Source organism: Lissotriton vulgaris, chromosome 1_1 (assembly GCF_964263255.1).
Source record: "Lissotriton vulgaris chromosome 1_1, aLisVul1.2, whole genome shotgun sequence".
In the NCBI taxonomy this organism is placed as follows: domain Eukaryota; kingdom Metazoa; phylum Chordata; class Amphibia; order Caudata; family Salamandridae; genus Lissotriton; species Lissotriton vulgaris.
The window spans coordinates 954,219,022-954,243,251 of NC_141685.1; the positions used below are offsets into that span (position 1 = coordinate 954,219,022).

Below are 24,230 nucleotides of genomic sequence, written 5' to 3' on the forward strand. Positions count from 1 at the left end.
GTGCAGGTGCACAGCTTGCACATGCCTAAAGTCGCCCCTGGCAGGGTTGTGGATAGCAAGTGCAGCACTCATTACTACGTCTCGCTGACAGGAAGCAAAGACTACATTAAAAGATGTATGCATTTCATGCCTGAACATAGTGTCTCCTATGTCCTTCTTGTTTTCCAGCTCTGCTCCATCGAAGTGACATGTGAGTCTGGAAGCGTCATGGCCGCAACGCTGGCCAATGGTGGGATCTGTCCCATCACCGGGGAGCGGGTGCTAAGCGCAGAGGCAGTCCGCAACACCCTCAGCCTCATGCATTCCTGTGGCATGTACGACTTCTCGGGACAGTTTGCCTTCCATGTAAGTTGCATGTCATGTAAGTCTATGGGGAGCTTTGCCTTTGGAAGAGCTGAAAATAATAACACCTCATATTAAGCACCCTGAGGTACCAGTTTGCCAGTTTGTTGTGGGTTAAATACAAATATGCAAAAACAAAATATATATATTTATAATATATATATATTCTGCCTAGCTCATGTCCACAGTGATGAGGGGTGAGATAGTGACATTCTGCTGGGTCTCTTGAGGCTTGCCAGTCATCCAGACTACTTCTCCGACCTGCAAAAGTACAGTAGGGGGGATGCGAGCACTAACAATGGTCTTGCTCAACTTAGGCAGCACAGGGAGGAGTAGGCAAAGCCCAGGTACCTACTGTATGTCTTTGCTGCTGCCTATTGTACAGTCTTCATGGTACTACAGGTGCTTTCTTCTTCCGGGCAATGAAACACCTGGTGGAGAAAGAGAAGCTACACAGACACTGAGGTGCACACCAGTGTCACTGTTTACTGGGTGGCATTTGTGGTGGCTACTGTCCTTCGCCACTGGTGTCCCAGGCCCTCAACTACTATTGTTATTCAATTGGATAACCAACTAACTCCCTTTCATTCTCCTGACTTTCCAAGAGTAGTGTGGGTAGGCAGTCAAGCCTTATTCTGAGGGGCAGCAGTAGGTTTAGGACTTACAAACAGTGTGATACGGTCACATATAAAAAGTCAGTGCCCAGCCACATCTTTACTTAGACTCAGAAAATGTATCTAGTTACCTAGTTATCCGTGTGGAGGAGGGTATGGCTTAGTACGTTAGAGTGCATGAATCTAGGAACAGTAACAATAATGTTTTAAAGACCCAGAAACTCTAAACCCAAACAAAATAGTGATTCATCACCCACTTAATAATTATAGTTTTTGTGTGTCAATAATTGGTCCAAAGCCAAAAGTGCAGTCTGCGTTTAACAGGCCTCTGGTTGACACCAGACACAGTACAACATGAGACCAGTTACTGCCCAAACTAGTCCAGAGAATTCGAAAATTCAACAGGGAACTGCAGGTGTTGAAATTGGACTTCAGCCACCGTAGCCTCCTAAGGGTACCAACTTCAGGCGCTGTTTTCTAGTGCATGGCTGTTCTTGATCTAGGGGACTCGTGCACCTTGGGCAACCATGCATCAACCTGTTGTGATGGATATTTCTAACCACAGATTCCTCACCTTTAGAATATTCCACAGGCACCAGACTGGACCTGGAAGATTTCATTGCAGTGCTCCTGCATGATGCTAGACAACATTGTGCAGCTCTGCATGGACTTCGTTCCACCATGGAAGTGATGGAGCAGAGACGCATTTGAGCACCACCAGTGCATGCTGGCATCGGTTCCCTTCTTTCTACCCCTTTGAATGAAAATCCAGAGCTCCGTTCCCTTTTTCCTCCATTTGAATTCCTCAGTTCCAGTGTGCAAGGGAATGATGCACCCACCTAAAACTATAGGGTTGCAACCATGCTGTGACTGTTGAAAACAGTCAGTGATGGACCCGCCTGAGGTGTGCCTGTGGTGTCTGAGCTCAGGAACACGTCTCCAAGCCGTTCGATTAGTATTCTGGGACTGTGAAACAAGGCTGTAAGTTGCCAAACACCGAAAAAAGTCACATGCATTTAAGCCCAGCTCCAAGTCAAAGGCCCTAACCTGTTTCTACTCAAGAGGCCGATCCGGAGACTGGTCTTCTTCCCAGTGAAAGTCATCCAATAAGTTTCGATAGCATTAAGGTGCCACTAGATCTCTCTATTGGTACCCGACAGAGGAGCTGATCCTGCAGTGATCCCAATGTGCCCTGAGATCCTCAGGCCATCAGCGATGCTGCAACAGATCAAGGCCTTTAAGAAGTTCACGCTGCATATTTTTGGAACTCTTCCAGCTCTCACTGGTGCAGCTTAGGGCCTCAAGGATCTGGAGGGGTTTCTAGTTGGGTTGCAGCTGGCAGATCTTTCCTCTGTGCCACATGAGCCCCTGGATCCTACCTCGGGTTCTACACCAACTCCTGGCTGACGTCCATTCCAGCTCCACGACATGCGCTGCCTCCTCTTTTCCTCGATGTCGCCAGTGTCGAAGGGGCAGCTGCTGCTGACTCTGGTGTACATCCCAAACCTAATCCATCTTGACCTCTACCTAGGTGATACTGCAACTTCACTCCAGCACTCCCAGATCCCGTAGAGCTTGATTTAGACGCTGCACTCGCCCTACCACACAGCCTTCCTCAGAAGGCTCCAGCAGGTGTTTGGTTTGATTCTGACCAGTTTGCCCCCACCCTTGGAGGTGACAGGGATTTACCCCCACATTATGATGATGACAGTTCATGCATGGATTTACAGAAGGACAATGCCCTTGATATGTTTTCTGATGCAGTGTTTGTTTCCCCCAATGGACTGCCAACAGAAGCAAGTGCTTCCTTTGCTGCAGTAATCAGACGTGCTACTGAAGTTCTGGACCTACAAATGCCTGCTGTTGAAGGTAAGACAAACACCCTTACAGGCGTTCTGCAACCTGTGGCTTCTTCCTTGGAGCCCATCCTCCCATTCGGTGAAGTCGTAACTGGCACTTTTATGGGCACTTGGTCTAAGCCTTGCTCTTGCCTACTTGAGAATAGGCAGGTGGCGAGGTGCCACAGAGCAGCGCCCAGCAACCCTGATTTCATGTGCTGTGTCCTACTCCGGAGAATTTGGTGATCCAAGCTTCCACCAGCAAGGTGAATCCTAATTCTTTCCACACGACCCCGCTGGTCAGGAAGTCGAAAAGGATTTAGTTGTTTGGAAAACTACTGTTCTCTTTGGTCATAGAAGCCACCTCACCTCAATTTGCCTACTAGGCCTTTGTACGCATGTTCTCTGGAACATGGCCAGCAAGATCTTGCCGGCATTTCCGGAAGAGTTTAGGACCTCCTGGGCTCAAACCATTCAGGAGGGAAACATCCTTCACAACGCAACTTTTACCACGCAGTGCTTTTACATCACAACTTTTACAACGCAAACCATTACAACGCATTGCGCTGGGGGGGCGCTCTAGGATAGGGAATAGATTTAATTTACTATCCAACACCTTCCCTACTATCCACGGGACTGGAGTTGGAATAGTAAATTAAACTATTCACTATCCAGCACCCCTCAACACTATGCGTTGTAAAGGTATGCGTTGTAAAAGTTGCGATGTAAAAGCATGCGTGGTAAAAGCATGCGTTTTATTGTCATACATCCATTCAGGATGGTAAGAATGCAGCCATATATGTGATTTGGGCTGACCTGGACCCTACCATTGTTTGAAGCAAGCATTTGGCACTAGTGTGGTGCTCCAATGCCTTGCGTGAAAGCAGTGATCAGGCTCTTCTGAAGAAGTGTAGGCTTCCATTATGGATATGCCTTTAGATAGCTCACACCCATTTGGTGAAAAAGCTAATTGTGTCCTTGAGCACTTTAAGGAAAATTTGAACACTGTGCATTGTTTGGGCCTTTTGACCCCTGCCAGACAGTTTTCACAAATGTTTTGGTAATTCTGAGGCTACTCCAGAGGTTTGGCTGATAGGCAATGCCAGATTCCAGTGATTTCGTGGCCAGCAATGGGGATCAGGCTGGCAACATCTAGGTTACCAAGGGCACCAATCTTCCCTATTCCCACCCCTACGACATCAGCCCCCAAGCAAGAATCGGATTGGCCGATAGGGCAATCAGCCAGTGCCCAATAGGCTAAATTGGCAAATCAGTGTGTGGGCCAGTTTTTTAACAGTTTTTGGGCCTGTTTAGGGCCAATGGGGCCGGTTTTTACTGTTACTGTCCCTGACTTTGTCCCTGATTTTGCCACAAATGTTGCCTGCAGAAAACTCAAATGCATACAGTCTCCTAAATCCATCCTGCAAAATACCCATGCAGCATGTCTTTGCAAGTTAAACAAGCATTGGAAATGCAATAGGTCTCGCATTAGGAAAGTTTGAGCGATTGGTATAGTAAATTACACTTTTTTTATTTATGTGTTGGTTTTGAAAATAGCAAAATTAATAGCTTTGTGGATGTGATGGTGGATGTGATGGTGGATGTGATGGTGGATGTGGTGGTGGATGTGGTGGTGATGGTGGATGAGGTGGTGGATGCGGTGGATGTGGTGGTGGTGGATGCGGTGGATGTCATGATGGATGTGGAGGTGATGGTGTATGTGGTGGTGGATGTGGTGGTGATGGTGGATGTGGTGGTGGATGCGGTGGATGTGGTGGTGGTGGATGCGGTGGTGGATGCAGTGGTGGTGGATGGGGTGGTGGTGTTGGTGGATGGGGTGGTGGATTTAGTGGTGGTGGGTGTGGTGGATGTGCTGGTGGATGTGGTGGTGGATGCGGTGGATGTGACACGGCGGGCAGGGGAGGGGGCGGAGCGGGAAAAAAAAAAAAACAAGACGGAGGGAAGAGAGAGAAGGGGAGGGTTGAGGAGAAATGCGACACGGCGGGCAGGGGAGGGGGCGGAGCGGGTAAAAAAATAAATAAACAAGACGGAGTGAAGAGAGAAGGGGAGGGGGGAGGACAAATGCGACACGGCGGGCCATAAGAGTGATTTTGTATGGCTCTCCCTTACTGGAGTTAAGAGGAATTAGGATTTTTGACACTTGGGACTATTGACTATTGTTTGAATTATCATCTATGAAAAATGTAGTAAAGTCTCAGGATGGATCAATATGAAACAGTTTTTAGCTCCTTTTTTTGTACACACGTTTCACTGCACTTTTACTTGACTGTGTAAGTACTGAGCAGTATCATTTAGAGATCTTTAATTGATTCATTTGCACTTTTATTAAAGACGAAGTGTTTTTTTTGTGAGTTATTCGTTTTTCTTTGACAACTTTTGGGTCTCACAACAGGATTTATTTTTTCAAATTACACCCCTTTAGCCCAGTTGTGGTTCTGTATCTGTATAGCCCAGCCTTCTAGGTGGTTTATAGGGCAACTCCTGTTATGTCTGTGTGCATCCAAGATACAGAATCTCTGGCAACATGGCATTTGCTCTGTTTACGTATGTTATTTGTGTTTGCATATGTATGTGTATATGCAACGTAAGCTTTAGATTTAGGCACTATTCAGCCTGGCGTTATTTGTGTAAGGCAGAGCGACCGCTGGCTTGGGAATTGTTGAATCTACCAAATGCAAAACGAATGAAGTGTCACTTTAAATAACCAGCCTGGAGCGCCGCATGTCCATTCTACAGTGCATGTGAGAGTGTTTGCAAAGCGTGAGCGCCAGAAGTTTTTGCTGCAGGCTCGCATTTGCAATTTGACTTTTAAGAAGTATATGCTGTTTGTACACACTTTACAGCTAACTAATAAAAACGTGAAATATGCTAATTGAAATATCAGACCCAACCTCCCAAGCTGAAAAGCTATCCAGTATCCTCAAAAATTGAAAAATGTATGGGAAATACTGCAAAAAGAGGCATTAATGCCACGATGCAGCAATCATGTGCACAGCCAACCAAGCATAGAAGCTTTGGCTTGCAGCAAATTGTTCAGGATAGGTCTGTGAGATGAGAGTTCGTCAGAGAACTATGTGGTGATCTGAATGTTTGAATCCGTACCGACCCCATAGCCACCGCCACCAAGAACCATAAGAGCCGCCTACGAGCAGGCGGGCTCGCGGTTGAAACTTTAGGTGCAACGCTGTACCTGGTTCTTGACTACGCAAGATGGAGGGAGGTTGGAGCTAGTGATCGCTATTGCACTTTTCCACCCAGCGGGACAGGCGTATTTTTCAAAATGCAAGCAAGTAGCCGAGGCCAACAAATCCACCAGGGCATTGTTATGAGTGAGGGGAGGGGGCGGAGCAGGAAAAAAAAAAAAACAAGACGGAGGGAAGAGAGAGAAGGGGAGGGTTGAGGAGAAATGCGACACAGCGGGCAGGGGAGGGGGCGGAGCGGGTAAAAAAATAAATAAACAAGACGGAGGGAAGAGAGAGAAGGGGAGGGGGGAGGAGAAATGCGACACGGCGGGCAGGGGAGGAGGGGGCGGAGCTGGGGGAGGCTGTGAGGTGTGCACGCGCTTTTAAGCTCAATGCGCATGCGCATTGAGCTTGAATCTCACGGGCACTGCAAGGAATCGCCACGATTCCTTGCAAGTTAGTTAAAGACTGGTTAAGCCCCCATAGTCTCGCAAGCTCGATGCGCATGCGCATCGACAGGCGAGACCTAAAACGGATCTGATTTCCATAGGTGTCCACTTTTTGAGCTCTCTGGTTCGCCAAAGGGGGGCACTTTTATTTGAGTGCCTGGGCCGATTAGTATCTCCCACTACAACCCTGCCCCAAGCCGGTTTTCCTTGCCCATAGCGGTGCACACCCCCCCTGTCGGAGGCAAGATCTGACATTTTCTCCCAGAGTGGCAATTCAGCATATCCGACAGATAGGGCCTGAGATTTCCAGCAGGGCTGTGCCCTTCCATTTATCTTCAACCCACCATAGCTTTCTATACGGACCCTGCACTAACAGTGCCTGATGGCACCACAGATACAGACCATCCACTAAACATGCCTGATGGCACCACAGAAACAAACCCTGCACTAACAGTGCCTGATTGCACCACAGATACAGACCCTGCACTAACAGTGCCCGATGGCACCACAGATACAGACCCTGCACTAACAGTGCCTGATGGCACCACATATACAGACCATCCACTAAACATGCCTGATGGCACCACAGAGATTCAGACCCAGGCACTAACAGTGCCTGATGGCACCACAGAGATACAGACCCTGCACTAACAATGCCTGATGGCATCACAGATACAGACCCTGCACTAACAGTGCCCGATGGCACCACAGCTACAGACCCTGCACTAACAATGCCTGATGGCACCACAGAGATACAGACCCTGAACTAATAGTGCCTGATGGCACCACAGATACAGACCCTGCACTAACAATGCCTGATGGCACCACAGCTACAGACCCTGCACTAACAATGCCTGGTGGCACCACAGATACAGACCCTGCACTAACAGTGCCCGATGGCACCACTGCTACAGACCCTACACTAACAATGCCTGGTGGCACCACAGATACAGACCCTGCACTAACAGTGCCCGATGGCACCACTGCTACAGACCCTACACTAACAATGCCTCTATGGCACCACAGATACAGACCCTGCACTAACAGTACCTGATGGCACCACAGATACAGACCCTGCACTAACAATGCCTGATGGCACCACAGCTACAGACCCTGCACTAACAATGCCTGATGGCACCACAGATACAGACCCTGCACTAACAATGCCTGATGGCACCACAGATACAGACCCTGCACTAACAGTGCCTGATGGCACCACAGAGATAAAGGCCCTGCACTAACAATGTCTGATGACATCACTTTGCCTTGCAGGTCGGCCTGCCAGCCAAGTCAGGCGTTTCTGGGGCTGTACTTCTGGTGGTGCCCAACGTGATGGGGGTCTTCTGCTGGTCCCCACCCGTGGATAAAGTTGGCAACAGTTTGAGAGGAATCAAGTTCAGCCAGGTGTGTGCAGATGTCACATGCATGTAAATGTTCTCATGATTAAATAGTACACCCGGATAATATACTGATGTGTAAGCATGCTGCATGGATATGCACATGCATGTTCCAATTACTGCATATAAGTGAAGATGTGTATACACATGTGTAGAAAGGTATGCCCCACTACATACAAAAATGGGCATGCTAGTGCAGTTCTGCTAGTGCAGTTCCTTCGGATTCACATGCATTTAGTACATTATGCTTATAAACATACTCACATAATACAGCTTGTGCACTAACAAATATAAACAAACTTAGGGGTACTTTTTCCCCCCTAAAATCATGCAATGTAGTAAGCCACCTTGCTGCAATCCGTGATAGGGAAAGGGCAGGAATGCCCTGTATTTAACATTATACGGCGCATTCCTGTATTTTCCCTGCGCTGATGCATAATGTGCTGCCTACTGCCAACGTTGGCACCCTTGCACCATGGTGCAAAGGTTCCTGCATAGTAAGCATGATTGTTTTTGTGCAAGAAGGGACACCTTCCTGCACAAAAACAATCCTCTGAGGCATGTTCCTCTTCCTGTGTGTGCTGCAAAATGCAGCAAACATAGAAAGAGGGAAAAACTAGGAGAAATAAAGATATTTCTCCAGGCTATACCTCATCTGGGGAGGCCTAGCATTTTGACGCATCTATACCAGTCTTGGCAAAACTGGGAATGTGGCAAAATTCATGGGTGGATGTGTGAGAACACCCACACTCCATCCAAGTAACCCCTGCCTGGGGCAGAGTAACACAACGCAGTGATTTGCACTGTGTTGCATACTCTAGATTTGTCAAGCCAAGCAAGGTTGCCTTGCGTGGCTTGATAAATCTTACTTAGTAGTTGTGTCGCCCTTGTGCACCAATGCATAGTACAAGGGCAACACAACTGCTTGATAAATATGCCCCTCAATGTTCACGCTGTACACAATCTATCACTTGCATGCATATAATTTGTAGGTGTTTGTTTACGCACCTCGGCATCCACACTTTTATCACATGAGTTAATTCTAACAGGGCTCCAGTTAATGTTTTAACGCAGGATTTAATTGACTTTATTTGGATGTTGGCAGTAAAATGTGTTTGAGGCATGTGTGCTGTAGATACACTTGCTTTGCATACTCCTGCCATCTAGTGTTAGGTCTGGATGTTTGCAATTTGTTTTTCTTTGAAGAAGTCTTTCCTAGTCACGAGATAAAGTGACTTTTCCTTTCAGTGATACTACGCATGGGCATCAACTCCATTGTTAGATTGTTTTCTTTCCGCCAACAGGTTCGGACATGTTTTGTGGCGCCCCGACTTGAGAACGTTCTTCGCGATCCCCTCGGTGAACTACCCACTGTACTCTACGATATTGTTTTCATTCGTGTTCTGTCGAAAAAAGCAAGAAAACTCCATCTTCAATCCAGAAGACGTTGTGAGGGACCTTTGGGCCTAGCCGTTTCCTCGAGTTCCACTCTGTTGTACTAGTCGAGTGTACTGCTGATGGAACTTGTGCCTATCACCTTAGCACAAGGAGGAAGATTGTGATGCTTGTTGATCTTTTCGATTGAAGAAAGACTTTGCGGGCTCGTCGGGCTCAACAAAGGGACATGCAGAGACAGAACTTTGAGTACACACCGGATATCTTCGTAGAAGATACCGAACAAGAAGAGATGGAAGCAGCGGAAGAGGAAGAAGCCCTCTCCATTCATGAATCGGACTTCGAGCTCGAGATCGACCTACAATCCGCAGAATCTCCTGTGGGACAGTGAGTCGTGAGTAAAGAATCCCCTTTGCCCATCAAACCTGTTCTTAGTAAACCCAAGGCTTCTGGGCCACCACTGCCTTCAGGCCATGGTTGGCACCGAGAGACAGTTTCAAATGCCCTGCCTTCGGGCCCGCACTGATTCAACAAGTCAAGCCTTCCAGCTCGGGCTCAAATCGAGAGAAGACCCCCTCGGAGCTGAAACCTTCAACTTTGAAAGGCAACAAGCATCGGCCTGCTTCGGCACCAAAACTTTTGCAGCTGCAAGATAAAGATTCCATTTCAAAACCTCCGGAACCGATTTTGAACATTATGAAAGAAACATTGGACCCCAAACAGAAACATCTCTACATTAATCCAGAGTCTGGACACATTGTAGCCAAGGATGATACAATATCCTAGAAAAGAAATGCTACTGAGGATACAAGTCTTACTATTCATTTGAAGAAAAAGGACATGGCTACAAGCCCTATCTAGACTCTTCCTCAATCCTCTCCATCACTTTCACCATCACAAGGGTCAAATCCCTTTCAGATTACACCGCAAGGTTCTCCTCATACACACAACTTGACTTTGATGATGGAGATGATAATGGCCCTCCACCAGTAGATCCATGGATTGATTATAATCAACCAGTAGATAATGATCCTGATCTCTATCCTACCAGGCTTTCACTTCCTGATGATAACATAGTTACCAGAAGCTGATTTCAAGAGCAGCTTCTTACCATGGAGTTGATCTATGTAAGGAATCCTTAGAGGAAGATTTTCTGTTTGAGACAGTAGATTCCACACTTAAAACCACACAAAACTTGCTTATGGTAAAGGGTATGTTAAGACATACAGATTACATTTTTAAAGACCCAGTATGTGCCCTTGTTTTAACAACTCGAGTCGATTAAAAATACAAACCTCCACCATTTGACCCAATTTATATCCAATGGCAGCTGCCTTTAGACTCTGGTAGTTTAAAATGCTTGCAAAAGAGTTAATTCACAAACAACATCAGATGCACCTCCTCTAAACAGGAGTTTAAATTACTTGATACATCAGGCAAAAGGATAGCAGTGCAATCTGCCAACCAGTAGCGCATTGCTTATACATAGGCTCTTTTAGCAAGATATGATAGAGCCTACAGGAATGAAATAGAGGAAATTCTACAGTACCTCCCAGAAGAGCATAGAAAAAAGGGACAAGAGCTAGTGCAGGAAGGGAAATTAATATCAAATTCTTCGATTTGATGTGCACTAAATGCAGCTGACACTGTAGCAAGAGGGATTAATACCAGCATTCTCCTCTGTAGATATGCATGGCTTAGATTATCTGGATTTAAGTCAGAAATTCAACAATCTATTTTAAATGTTCCTTTTGATAAGGAACACCTTTTGGACCTCAAGTAGATGTGTCACTTGAAAAAATGAAGAAAGACACAAAAGTGGTGAAATCAATGGGAGCCATGCAGTCACCATCCAGCAGAGGCTTCTTTCGTCACTCATTTTATAGAGGAGGATCCAAAACCAATACCTCAGATTCCAATACTTACTCCTATAAAACAAACGCGCTATCCTCTTCACCCAAGGATTTCTATAGGGGAGGCGGTAGAGGGAACAACTTCAAAGGTAGAGGAAAGGGGACATCAACAGAATCCTCTCCATCTGCCACTAAGCAATGACTTACCTAGCATCCCCTCAATCATATTACACCCGTCAGGGGAAGACTACAGCACTTTCATCCTATTTGGCAAGCAATAACCATGGACAAATGGGTATTAGACATTATCCAACGTGGTTACTGAAATTAAATTTTAATTTGTAACGTGCACTAACACCCAAATGTGTCTAGGCGAATTATTAGCTCAAAATCATCAGCGATCCTCCCAATATTCCACCTAGCAATCATCAGCTGTTATTACAACACTCACAGCTACTCAAACAAGAGGTACAAGCCCTATTAGCAAAGGGAGCTGTAGAACCTGTTCCAATAAAATATCAAGGGTTGGGAGTATAGTCACTGTATTTCCTAATTCCCAAAAAGGGTGGGTCTCTACGACCAATATTGGATTTAAGGCCTCTGAATCTGTACATACTATCAGAGCACTTTCAAATCGTTACTCTCCAACAAGTGCTTCCATTGATACAACAAGGCGGCTTTATATCTACCCTAGACTTAAAGGAAGCATACTTTCATATTCCTATTCATCCAGCGTATCGCAAATACCTCAAGTTAGTGACACCAGTAAAGCATTACAAATTCGGGGTGCTTCCATTTGGAGTGACTATTGCACCCAGTGTATTCACAAAATGTCTGGCAGTAGTAGCAGCTCATCTGAGAAGACAACACATACATGTCTTACCATACCTGGATGATTGGCTCATCAAAGCCAAAACACAGAAAAAGTGTTTACAACAAACTCAATCTACAATAAACCTTCTTCGTCAATTAGGATTCACAGTTAATGCGCAAAAATCCCATCTTCACGCCTCACAACGGCAAACATATCTAGAAGCAACACTCGACACTCATACAGCTCTGGCTTCTCCCAGTGCAGCCAGGGTTCACAATTGTCAAAAGATCTTACTGCAGTTTCAGTTAAACCAGCACCTACCAGTGAAAAATGTTATGCAGTTGTTAGGATAGATGGCATCATGCATTCACATAGTGCCTCATGGGAGGTTACACATGCGCCCACTGTAGGAATGTCTAGCACGACAGTGGAGTCAAGCACAGGGTCAATTAATAGACCTAGTGTTGGTAGACAGCTCCACTCATCGCTCTCTGCAGTGGTGGAACACACACAACATGTCAAAATGGCAACCGTTCATCGATCCTATTCCACAAGTCGTACTAACAGCAGATGCATCTCTCACAGGTTGGGGTGCCCATCTCCAGCAGATAACAATTCAAGGTTTATGGTGCACCAAACACAGAAGTCTCCACATCAATTACTTGAACTTCTAGCAGTTCACTTAGCACTAAAAGCGTTTCAGCCCCACCTAGTAGGCAAAGTCATCTTAGTCGGACTGACAATATGACAGCAATCAACTATGTACAAATACAGGGGGGACACACTCTCTACATCTGTAATGCCTCTCACAGACCATTTGGCGTTGGGCGATACATCACAAAATTAATCTTCTGGCAGAACACCTTCCTGGAATATCAGTTTGCCGACCTTCTCAGCAGTATGCAGCAACAAATACACAAATGGGAAATTCAATCCCAGGTTCTCCTCCCATACTTCCAGAAATGTGGTTTCCCACAAATAGACCTCTTTGCCACAGCACAGAACTCAAAATGCCCAAACTTCGCCTCCAGATTCCCACACCATCTATTCAAAGGCAATGCCCTATGGATGAACCGGTCAGGAATATTGGCTTACTCTTTTCCACCTCTCCCTCCCCTTCCGTTTCTGGTCCGAAAACTCAGGCAGACATCAATCACACTGATTCTAGTGGCTCCCACATGGGCTCCTCAGCCGTACTAGAACTGTCAGTAGTTCCACACCAAAAACTACACATCTCTTCCATCCTTCTCACACAGAACCATGGAGAAATCAGACATCCAAACCTCAAGGAGCTTAACCTGGTGGTCTAGCTCCTTAAGTCAGAGAGTTTGGATATCTAAATCTACCACCAGATTGTATGACAATCCTTAAAGAAGCAAGGGAACCTACCACTAGAGCATGTTATGCAGCAAAGTGGAAAAGGTTTGCTATTTATTGTAATAACAATAAGATAGATCCGTTAGATGCATCTCTTCAGAAAATTATTTGTCATGTTTTGCATCTACAACAAGTAGGCTTAGCCTACATATCCATTCAACTACACCTTGCAACAGAAGCTGCATATTTGTAAAACAGACAACATTTGTCCTTATTCAAAGTCCCAGTTATTAAAGCTTTTATGGAAGGCCTTAAAAGAATAATACCACCCAGCGTGCCACTTGCACCTGTCTGGAATCTTAACATTGTTCTCACAAGGCTTATGGGTCCACCCTTTGAACCATTACATAGTTGTCAGTTACAATTTCTTTCATGGAAAGTTGCCTTCTTAATTGCCATCACTTCACTCAGGCGCATTTCTGAGTTACAGGCATTAACATTAGAAGAACCCTTCTTTGAGAGTCCACAAAGATAGAGTGGTTCTTGTACAAATCCTAAATTCCTATCTAAAATAGTTTCTGTTTTTCATATTAATCAGTCAGTTGAGTTACCTGTGTTCTTTCCTCAGCATGATTCAGTAGCAGAAAGAACTCTACACACACTTGATGTTAAAAGAGCACTACTAAACTATATTGACAGGACAAAGAGTTTTCGTAAAACAAAACAACTTTTTGTTGTGTTTGCTCCACCTAATAAAGGAAATCTGATTTCAAAATCTGGCCTTTCTAGGTGGATAGTCAAATGCATTCAAACGTATTATGTTAAAGCTAAAAAAACTTTAACTATTCCTCCTAGAGCGAATTCTACTTGCAAAATAGGAGCATCTGCGTTTTTTTTAGGTAACATTCCCATAGCTGACATGTGTAAAGCAGCTACATGGTCCACACCACACACATTTACAAAACAATATTGTGTGGATGTCTTAGCACGTCAACAACCTAATGCTCACATTTATATTTAACAGTATTCCTTTAGCCTTTGAACCAAAGCAAATTACGAAATGTCAACAGGACATTAATGCGTTCATTTGGAATTACAAGTCCACTCGGGTAGCTTGGAAGAAACTGAGGAGGAGGAGGGAAAAGGGCGGGCTCTCCCTCCCAGACATACAATACTACGCTTGGGCCTTTCAGTTATCATTCTCCAGAATGTTACTGAAAACCCCAACAGATTCATCAGCAGGGAGAATGTTTAAGGCCATGTTAAATGGAACTGGCTTGCCACTGGACGGCTTTCTATTTAAATTCGGAGAACAGAAGTTTTTCAAAAAGGTGAGGCTGAAGGTCTTGCAGTCGATGGCCAGAGCCTGGACAAGGATTAAGAGGTCGGCAAGGCTGGCCTACTATTCAAATTTAGCTCCAATTTGGGGGTCTCCGGGGCTTCCCCCGTGTTTGGGTGACGACCTTTCGATACCACTAAGAGAGGGGGGGATACTGAGATGGGGAGACTTGATGGCTGGTGGGGTATTAACATCGTGGGACAATTTGTTTGAAAGGGTTGGCCCAAGGCTATCAAAGTTTAAATATATACAACTAGTAAGCTGGTCTAGAGAGCTCCTTCAAAATAATGCCCTAGTGGGGAGGTGTAGTGTGCTAGAACAACAGCTGGTGGAGAAACCTCAGGGGGGCAAAGAGGTTGCATTTTGGTATTGGGCAATCTTGGAGGAAGTGGACGGAGATTTTGACCTTCCCGATGAACTGTGGGCGGAGGACACGAACCTTCAAGGGGAAGAATGGTGGATAAGATCATTCACGCTTCTTTATAAAACTGTCAAGCCTGCATGGTTGAGGCGGAATCACCTGTTCACGGTACATAGAGCCTACTGGACACCACAAAAGTTGGCAAAATTCCAAGCTGGTAAATGTTGTAACAAGTGTAGTCTCCAAGGCGCATCGGATGTTCACATGTTCATGGACTGCCCTCCAATCAAGGCTTTTTGGGTAGAAGTCCTGCTTACATTGGGCTCGATACTCAAAGTATCTTTACCCTGCACATTAACACTGATAATCTCTGGGATGGATGATAATGTCACTGGCACAGCAAGGCCCTTGTTGTTTTATGCAATTTTACTCGCTCGGCGACAGATATGTAAATTTTGGGTCGATTCCAAGGCGCCAACACACGCCAGTTGGTTGTCATCTCTACTTGAAACATCAAAGGTAGATTTGGCTAGACCTTGTAGCAGTAATAACCTTACATTTTGGAACCTTTTGATTTCTTGGTGTTAGTGCACCGGGGTTTTTTTTTTTTTTGTTTTTTTTTCTTTTCCCCGGGTCCTATGATTATGTCTTTAAACTCCAGGGTCCACTGTGGCGGTTTCGAAAGATACGAGTTGGGCCTCGCGGTAGTTCCTACCTTGATGGAGTCTGGGATGGGTTTGGCAGGCTGCCATCCGCCACCAATGCCTCAGTAAACCCAGATATATTCTCCCGCCAAGTTGGTTCCCAAGGTCGTGGTGGCAGTGAGGTGCGTTCCATCCATGGTCGCACGAATAGGTGGTTGGCTATACAGTCTTGGGTTAAGAGGTACAGGCAAATGAGGACAAAAAAAAAACAAAAACAAAAAAACAACCTAATGTAGGGCAGCCAGTGCTAAAGACACTCTTTCATACAACTGCAACATCCACTGGTTAGCCACCGCTTGGAGGAGTGCTGCTAATTAGTCTATGCAAAGCATGTGTATCCACAGCACACATGCCTCGAATGGATTATGTTACTTATCCTGTAAGCATCTGTTCTTGGCATGTAGAGCTGTAGATTCACATGCACCGTTCCTCCTCACTGGACACCTATGGTTGTTGCAGTTCTTACTATTCACACAACATACACATGAACATCTGCATAGTACACCTAATTACTCCATTCTCGCCCTCTTGCGGGAAAACAATCTAACAATGGAGTCGATGCCCATGTGCAGTATCACTGAAAAGAGCAGTTACCTTACCTTGTGACTAGGAAAGACTTATTCGAAGACAAAACAAATTGCAAACATTCCGACCCAACACTAAATGGCAGGAGTATGCAAAGCATGTGAATCGACAGCTCTACATGCCAAGAACAGATCCTTACAGTGTAAGTAACAAATCCTTATCGATCAAAACAAGGTCATTTTTCATTGTGATTTAAGTATAAGCAGGTTGATATATATTTTGATTTTAAACCATGGGTAAATTAGCAACATTCCAAACGCTCATTGTTGCAGGTGATGTATATAAGTGAAGGGAAGCATGTTTTCTCTTAGAGCCCCACTTCTGATCAGACAGCAACAACAGTAAAGCTCCGCCTTTTATCATGTAACTGGTGATATCAGTAGAACGGTGTCACTGGAATCTTGGGTAAAGTTCTTCATATCTGGTATTAATGTTTGTGGTATATACAAGAGACCACTGTGCCTCTTGTCTGTGCATGTGCTAGCTTTTCATATATCTTTCTAAGCACTTGCAATCCTTAGCACAAATATATACGTGCATTTGACACTCATTTACAGAAACCTGGACACAAGCTATTTGTCTTGACTCTTGCTTGCACTTTCCCTCAGGAACTTGTTTCTCTTTTCAACTTTCATAACTATGACAACTTGCGGCACTGTCCCTGGAAGCTGGACCCACGGCGGGAGGAAGGCGATGTTAGGGTAAGTATGGGAGAGCTGTTAAACAAGGTGATGCCAGTGATGAACCAGTGTACATTGGAGTTTTGAAAGGTTCCTGGCCTGTCAGAGGCTCTAAGAAGCCAGTACACACATGCCTGGGTTACTCCCTGAGTATAGGTGAGTGGTTCTTTGTTCCTCTAGTGTTTGTGGACTGGAAGTGCATCTGTATTTCTCCATCCTTTAGAAATTCTGCTATCTCTAAGAAGTGGGGAGACTCTGTGATATCTGCTGCAGTCACCTACTGGCTAAGCTTCCTTAATGTTTTGGAACTTAAATGGCCAAGTCCTTGTCTTATCCTCTGTAATCCTTACACACTCTTAACAGCAGTCCCTCTCTATTGAGAACAAGCTGTGTTGGGCTCCTCCTTATGGAACATTGGGACTCTTGTGGTCTTTTTCCCTTTTGTTTACCTTTTGCACCCCTGCCCATTCTTTTACCTGCTATAGAGATTTGAACAGATTACAGGCACGCTCAGTAGCCTCCTTGTGCTACACATCCTCTCATAGTTTGTGAGCTTGGTTTGTGGCAGCAGTGTAATTCTTGCAAAGGCTGAATACTACTTTTGTCTTAAAATATATCGCTGGGCACGGAGAGGAGACATACTTTTAGCACAGTTGATAGAGGAATATTTTTTTTTTCAGAACAAGACTGTGGTGAACCTGCTTTTTGCTGCCTACAGTGGGGACCTGTCTGCCCTCAGGAGGTAAGATGTGAGTCAGAGACGCCGAAAAACCAGGATATCCCTTCATTCCAAACGGGAAGGAATACAGAATCTCTCTCTTTCTCCCATACACACACAGCCCCTTTCTTCCTTACTGTGTGAGTTAGACTCAGATGCTGTTATTTCATTCAGTTGAATGAATCACCACATATTTCCTCAGAAAAAGATGGGAGAATGTCCTATACTTTTTCCAGAAAACAGGTTTTGCAAGTATGGATTTTATGTGTGAAATGGGATCAGGTTATTAGGAGTATACTGTCAATTTTCAGAGGTAGGGTAACCAACGATGATATTTCCAAACAATTCTGCGCCTATGATACGTGTAGCGGGCTATGCTGGGTCAGCCAAAAATCACGTTTTGCCTCCCAATAACTGGTTCTGCGCTACCCCTAACAGTTCTTCAGAGACATATGCCTGTTGGGTATTGCACTGACTTCCACGGGGCCTAAAAAGACTTTTCAGGTTTTTTTTGTTTCTGTTTTTTTTTTTAGGTTGTAACAAATATGCTTGTTTTCTTTCTCTGTCCCTGCCAGATTTGCACTTTCTGCAATGGATATGGAGCAGAAAGACTATGATTCTCGCACAGCCTTGCATGTGGCAGCTGCTGAAGGTACCATACATTGTAAACCATGCCCTTCGCTATGAAAAACTTCCTGCCTTTTGTGACCCTGACAGGAAACTGTAGCAAAGGTGGAGTCAAGTAAAAAATAGTTTGTTTAGAAGAAAGAGGTTGAATATGCATGGTATCTTTTATGAGGTGCTTCTAAGATGGACAACATGGGCAGATCAGGAGGAAGGGACTTGGGCTAGATGGCAAAAGTAGTATCTGAGATTGGGTGACAGTGGGAAGCATATTAAGGTGTGCCGGGGTGGAAAGGCGTGAGTCCTCGCCAGGAGTGATTGTCACGGAAGGGGAACATGGCAGAGGTATATCAGGAGAGGAAGTGCTACAAACACACAAGACGCAGTCTGAGGTGTGGTAAAGTAAAGCCTAGAACCAGAAATTCCTGGCCACCAAATATAAATGTGTGTGCATTATTAAGCTAGAATAGGGATTGGAGAGTTTCAAATAGTTTCCGCAGAGAGCCAGGTTTTGTGGATAATAAGATTGAATAACTAGAGCCCCACTGCTGTGGTTTGCTGCTCTTCCCCATGAACAATCATTTTCTTTGCAATGTTTTCACCAAATGCTCTTTAGAGCAGAGACTACCCAGGTATTAATTCTGACATGCCACTAATCAGACTTTAATCCTGCCACCCAAAGTGTTTTTTCCTTTTATAATTAGAGTAATCTTCTTGGTGGACTGTGGGTGTATGCCAGTTGTGGCAGTTTGATTGAGTAGTAGGCACATCTTCTTCTACACTCTTGGAGAATGAAGCTGTTTTCTGCTATTTTGCTCAGAGCTTGAAAAAAAATCCAGCTCTTCCTTAGAACAGTTTCTGTGAACCAGTTTCAAAGAAAAGCCTGTCAAGCATCCACTGCCCTCTTATGTTTGTCACACAATTTTGAAAGAAGCATCTATCCTGATTGAACTAGACCACTGTCATGCCCCCATAAACTTTGACGTGCTGCAGCACACCAGGGTTTACATAGGAACTGTGTACAGTGAATCATGCTGCCCCTATCCTTTCATCTGGGAGAAAGCTGGGAGACATTCTGCCCAAATGCGCTCAGTGAAGAGCTTGTCTGAAGAGACAGTCACCCCCAGTGTGATGTTGCTGTGACCTGTCAAAGACCGTCTGCTTGCTATTCCTGGAGCCAGATGACTCTGCATAAGTGATAAACAAGCAAAGAGGGAGGTCAGAGCACGGGTAGAGGCCAGAAGGAGGACAACAATATTAAATGAAATCCCACATTTGAGCAGCTGTTTTTAGGTCTCGTCCTCGAGACCTATTGTCGTTGAAATGCCTCTCAAGGTAGACATACTGGGGCACGCACGGCGATTGGGGTCTGAGGACGTGCACGTCCAGCCCGGCTCCGTGCACATCGCCTAAACACATTCACAACAAGTCAGCTTCTCGCAATCGCGCGTGCACTCATACAGCCACACTCATGCATGCACACACACAGACACACACGCGCACACAAGCATGCACACACACACACCCCACCCCCCTACAACTAAGTAGTCGCACTGGCGGCTGCCGAGTGAGGAGCTCCCAGGTTGGGGACATCCCCCTATTTACCCCAACATCCACCCCCAAACCACTAAAGTCTATTTCCTAGTGTCTTACCGGTCGGAATCAAACTCCTGAGTTCCGACGTCCATTACCTCGACTGCCTCTCCGTTCTTCAGCAGGCTAGAGCCCTCCGACTCTGCCTCCCTGCTCTTCAGCAGCACCGAGCCCTCCGACTCTGATGTTCGGCGAATCCACCACCTCCTCTACTTGTTACTTTGCACGCTCTTGCACGCATGCCACTTTTTCCTCCTGTAATGCACCGCGTTTTTTGCTATGTCTTGTATTTTGTTTGCTCACGATTGTCACTTTAGTTTTGCCTCATGTAATTAACGTTTGCTTTTGTGTAATATTTGTTGTCTCGTAATTTTCTCCTCATGTCTCAGTACTGTATGTTCCTGTGAAAGTTCTGACGCCCCGGGGTATAGTCCGCGCTAAATGCACATTAAATAATAAATATAAAACCATTACCATACACCAGCGGCCGCGGCCGCGTCGCGTGGGCAGCGCTGCGTGGACACTAGTGAACTGACACTTACTTAGTTAGTAGTGACCTGCTGCTGCCCACCAGCCACGATCTGTCGACGGTCCACTCCACAGTCCAGCGCGACCGGCCGACGGATGGACACTTGGCTCGCCTCGGGGCTGGGCTGGGCTCTGCTGCCGGCGCGGCCGCGCTCGCAGTTTTCCTGTGGCCAGAGCTGTCGCCGGCTCAGCTGAGCTGCCACAGTGGTGGTCAAGGTGCGCTGCAGCCTGCAGCTGTGTTTAGCGGGGATGCACAGGGGGCCGCGGCAGGTGGCCATCATGATGCTTGAGAGACTGCGTCTCATGCGCCCCAGCCTGCACTCTAATCCCCGCCGCTTCTGCACTTCCTGCTTCCTCCGGACGTGACAGCACTATCCCAGGCCGGCACATCCGGATTAATCCTGGTCCCTGTGGTGCGCCACCGTGATTGACAGCTCTGAGGCTGTATCGACTGAGATGGCAGCCCGGCCCCCCTGCAGACTGGAGTCTGAGGTAACCGCGCGGGCGCCCCACCATTTCGCATTCTAGTTTCCAGGGCAACACAGTCGGACCTGTCCTGGCAGAGCAGAGAGATACATTGTAGCACAGCGCCGCTCTCACGAGCTCAGAGAGCTCAGCTGCAGTCTGGTTAACTGTTTAGGCACTAGTCGGGCTGAGCAGCACTCTCAGAACAGTAGAGAGAGCCCGGGCACAGGAGCTGCTGGCGCGCCTGGCACAGATGGCAAAAATGCGTGACAAATGCTTTCAGTGCGGTGATGTGGATCACCTCACTGAAATGCATGAGTGTCACACCTGTTGCGTGATGCTTGGTAGAACTGCTCCAGGTGGATCGAAACTTCGTCTCCCTCCTCTACAACGAAGACACCATTTGTTCCTGGAAGTGGGTACACTCGAGCTGCCGGTACTGAATAATGAACAGGATTGCTCTCCTTCTTTAAGAATAGTGCACAGCTTCGCGCAATGCATGCCGGGCTCAAGTCGGGCCAGTGACAGCGAGGACGCCACGCCTATGAACACTCGTGTTCTTATTTTCACTTTCTTTGACTAGCGTTGCTCTCTCGCCTATTCGCTGCGAAGCTGTGCACTGTTCTTAGGGGCAGATTTATGTTAACTGGCGCATCCCCAGGGATGCGCCAGTTAACATGCGCCACAGTGCGCCACAGCTCCGCCAGCCATGGTGCGCCGCATTTATAATGCGGCGCACCATGGTGCAAAAACGGCACAGATGCGTGACGCATCTGTGCCGGAAATGTGGCGCATTGCTGGAGTTGCGTCGCAAGCGCGACGCAGCTCCAGCAAGGCTCGGGGGTGCCCCATTTTAACAATGCTGCGTCAAGACCTACGCCTGCTTCAAGCAGGCGCAGGCTTTTGACGCAGCATTGGCTTAAAAGTGACTGAGTGAAATCTCATAGATTTCACTCAGCCACTTTTGCGAGGCGCACCTGCCCTGGAACGCCCACCCTGCGCCGGAACGCCCACAAGCGGCGCAGGGCTTTACAACGTGACGCATCTGCCAAGATGCGTCACGTTGTAAATCGTTCGTAGGGATGCGCCACGTTTACGCCGCCTTGCGTGACGCAACAGCGGCATAAACGTGGCGCAAGGGCCTCATAAATCTGCCCCTTAGAGTCCTCACCTCTCTAGCTTCCGAGGCTGGGATGTAAACGCGCTCTGGCACTGCGACTAGTCATCAGCTGCCCCTGTCTTTTCGTGGCCCGCATGAGCCTGGATTGCCCCGCGTGGTACGTTGGCTGAGTCAGGAGAATGGCCACCGGCTTCTCGTTCGGGGCCGGTACCGCCACCGCGACCCTGGGGGCGACCACAGGAGGCGACCACAGGAGGCACCTCCACAGGTGGAGGGGGCTTCTCATTCAGAGCGGTGGCGCCAAGGTAAGGAGATTTGTTGAGTCTGCCCTATTTGTCTGTCTTTCGAAGTTAGATAACCCGAGGCTATTCAACACCAGTGCTGAAGTTCTCGCTCCTTTTTATATGTACCCCCACCCTTGTTGTAGCCCCCATCTTCGAGAATTGCAGAGGATGGCTAGATGTGTTTTATTAAGCTGTAACAGTCTGTGAGCCTAATTTAACTCTTGTTGCAGTCTTCCTGGCCAGTGTGTATTTATCATTTTCACTACGTTCTGCCTGATGAGTGTATTTTTACCTCTTGTTGCCCAATGTGCCCGGCGAGTGTATTTTTACCACTACCTGATTATTTTGCTTGGCTACTGTATTTTTTCTCTATGCTTCACTGTCTACACACCTATTGTATTATTAACCTTGCTACACAGTCTTCCTGGCTAGTGTGTTTTTACCTCCTGCTGCACATTCTGCCTGGCTAATGTATATGTATCATTTGCTGTGCATTCTTCCTGGTTAGTGTATATTGCCATTTGCTGCCTATTCCGCCTGGCTAGTGTAATTGTACCCCTTGCTGCACATCCTGCCTGGTTAGTGCATAGCTTCCATTTTCTGAACATTCAGCCTGGTCATTGTATGTTTACCTCCTGCTGCACATCCTGTCTATCTAGTGTATATCTATAATTTGCTGCACATTCTGCTTGGCTAGTGTAATTATACCTCTTGCTGCACAGTCTGTCTCGCTAGTGTATTTTTACTTCCTGCTGCACATTCTGCCTGGCTAGTGTATTTTTACTTCCCGCTGCACATTCTGCCTGGCTAGTGTATTTCTACCTTGTGCTGCACGTTCTTCCTGGCTAGTATATATTTGATATTTGCTGTATACATGGCCTACGTATTTTCTTGCCTATGTTCCCTGGTTGTGATTGTTTTTCTTGCCTATGTTCCCTGGTTGTGCTTGCTTTTCTTGCCTCTCTTCCCTGTTTGTGATCGTTTTTTCTTGCCTCTCTTCCCTGGTTGTGATCGTTTTTTCTTGCCTCTCTTCCCTGGTTGTGATCGTTTTTTCTTGCCTCGGTTCCCTGGGGCGTTACTGGGCAGAGGTGGGCCTGTGGTGAGGGGCAGTGGGTGCCGAGGACACGGACGCCAGCGCACCGGCTGACCTGTGGCTCTGTGTGTGTGTGGCTCTGTGTGTCTCTGTGTGTGTCTGTGGCTCTGTGTGTGTGTGTGGCTCTGTGTGTGTGTGTGTGTGGCTCTGTGTGTGTGTGTGTGTGGCTCTGTGTGTGTGTGTGGCTCTGTGTGTGTGGCTTGGGTGTGTGTGTGTAGCTCTGTGTGTGTGTGTGTGGCTCTGTGTGTGTGTGGCTCTGTGTGTGTGTGGCTCTGTGTGTGTGTGGCTCTGTGTGTGTGGCTGTGTGTGTGTGTGTGTCTGTCTGTGTGTGTGTGTGTGTGGCTCTGTGTGTGTCTGTGGCTCTCTGTGTGTGTGTGGCTCTCTGTGTGTATGTGGGGGGGGCTCTGTGTGTGTGTGGGGGGGGGCTCTGTGTGTGTGTGTGTGTGTGGGCTCTGTGTGTGTGGGGCTCTGTGTCTGCTAATACACTCGACTACTCTCTAATGCTCACCTATTGCCACTGTAAATGACAATACCATTTATTTATGTTTAAAAAAAAACAAAATATGAAAAGAATGCCATTTGCAATGCCAATAGCTCTAACTTTAACAAAGACGAGACCATTGCATTGTAAATGCTTGTTTAAATTGTGCTACTGAGATCATTTTTTGCAATGATAAAATAACTTGTATGCTGCATCTGCTGCTGTAGATCACATGCTGTGCACACCTCTGCCATTTAGTTTTGGGTTTGAAATAATAGAACTCATTGTTATTCAAAGGCATGTTTTTAGTTGTGAGGTGACTTGTGATACCTCACCCAAACATCTAGTGTACTGTCCAGCATTATCAAGGACCTGACTAAGCTGAATAACCGGGGGCAAGTCATATCAGAATGACTCATTTATAGGGCAGTAG

General features: G+C 46.5%; 1 protein-coding gene across 2 annotated transcripts in view; it reads left to right on the forward strand.

Annotated features, from left to right (window-relative positions):
• GLS2 (glutaminase 2) overlaps positions 1-24,230 on the forward strand; it is a 252,782-nt gene that overhangs the window by 212,977 nt on the left and 15,575 nt on the right. For both annotated transcript variants that reach the window (XM_086959521.1, XM_086959530.1), the window contains exons 12-16: positions 169-345; positions 7,719-7,850; positions 16,820-16,912; positions 17,572-17,633; positions 18,185-18,261. In XM_086959521.1, the coding sequence (XP_086815647.1) occupies positions 169-345; positions 7,719-7,850; positions 16,820-16,912; positions 17,572-17,633; positions 18,185-18,261 (541 nt within the window). The remainder of the gene's footprint in view (positions 1-168; positions 346-7,718; positions 7,851-16,819; positions 16,913-17,571; positions 17,634-18,184; positions 18,262-24,230) is intronic.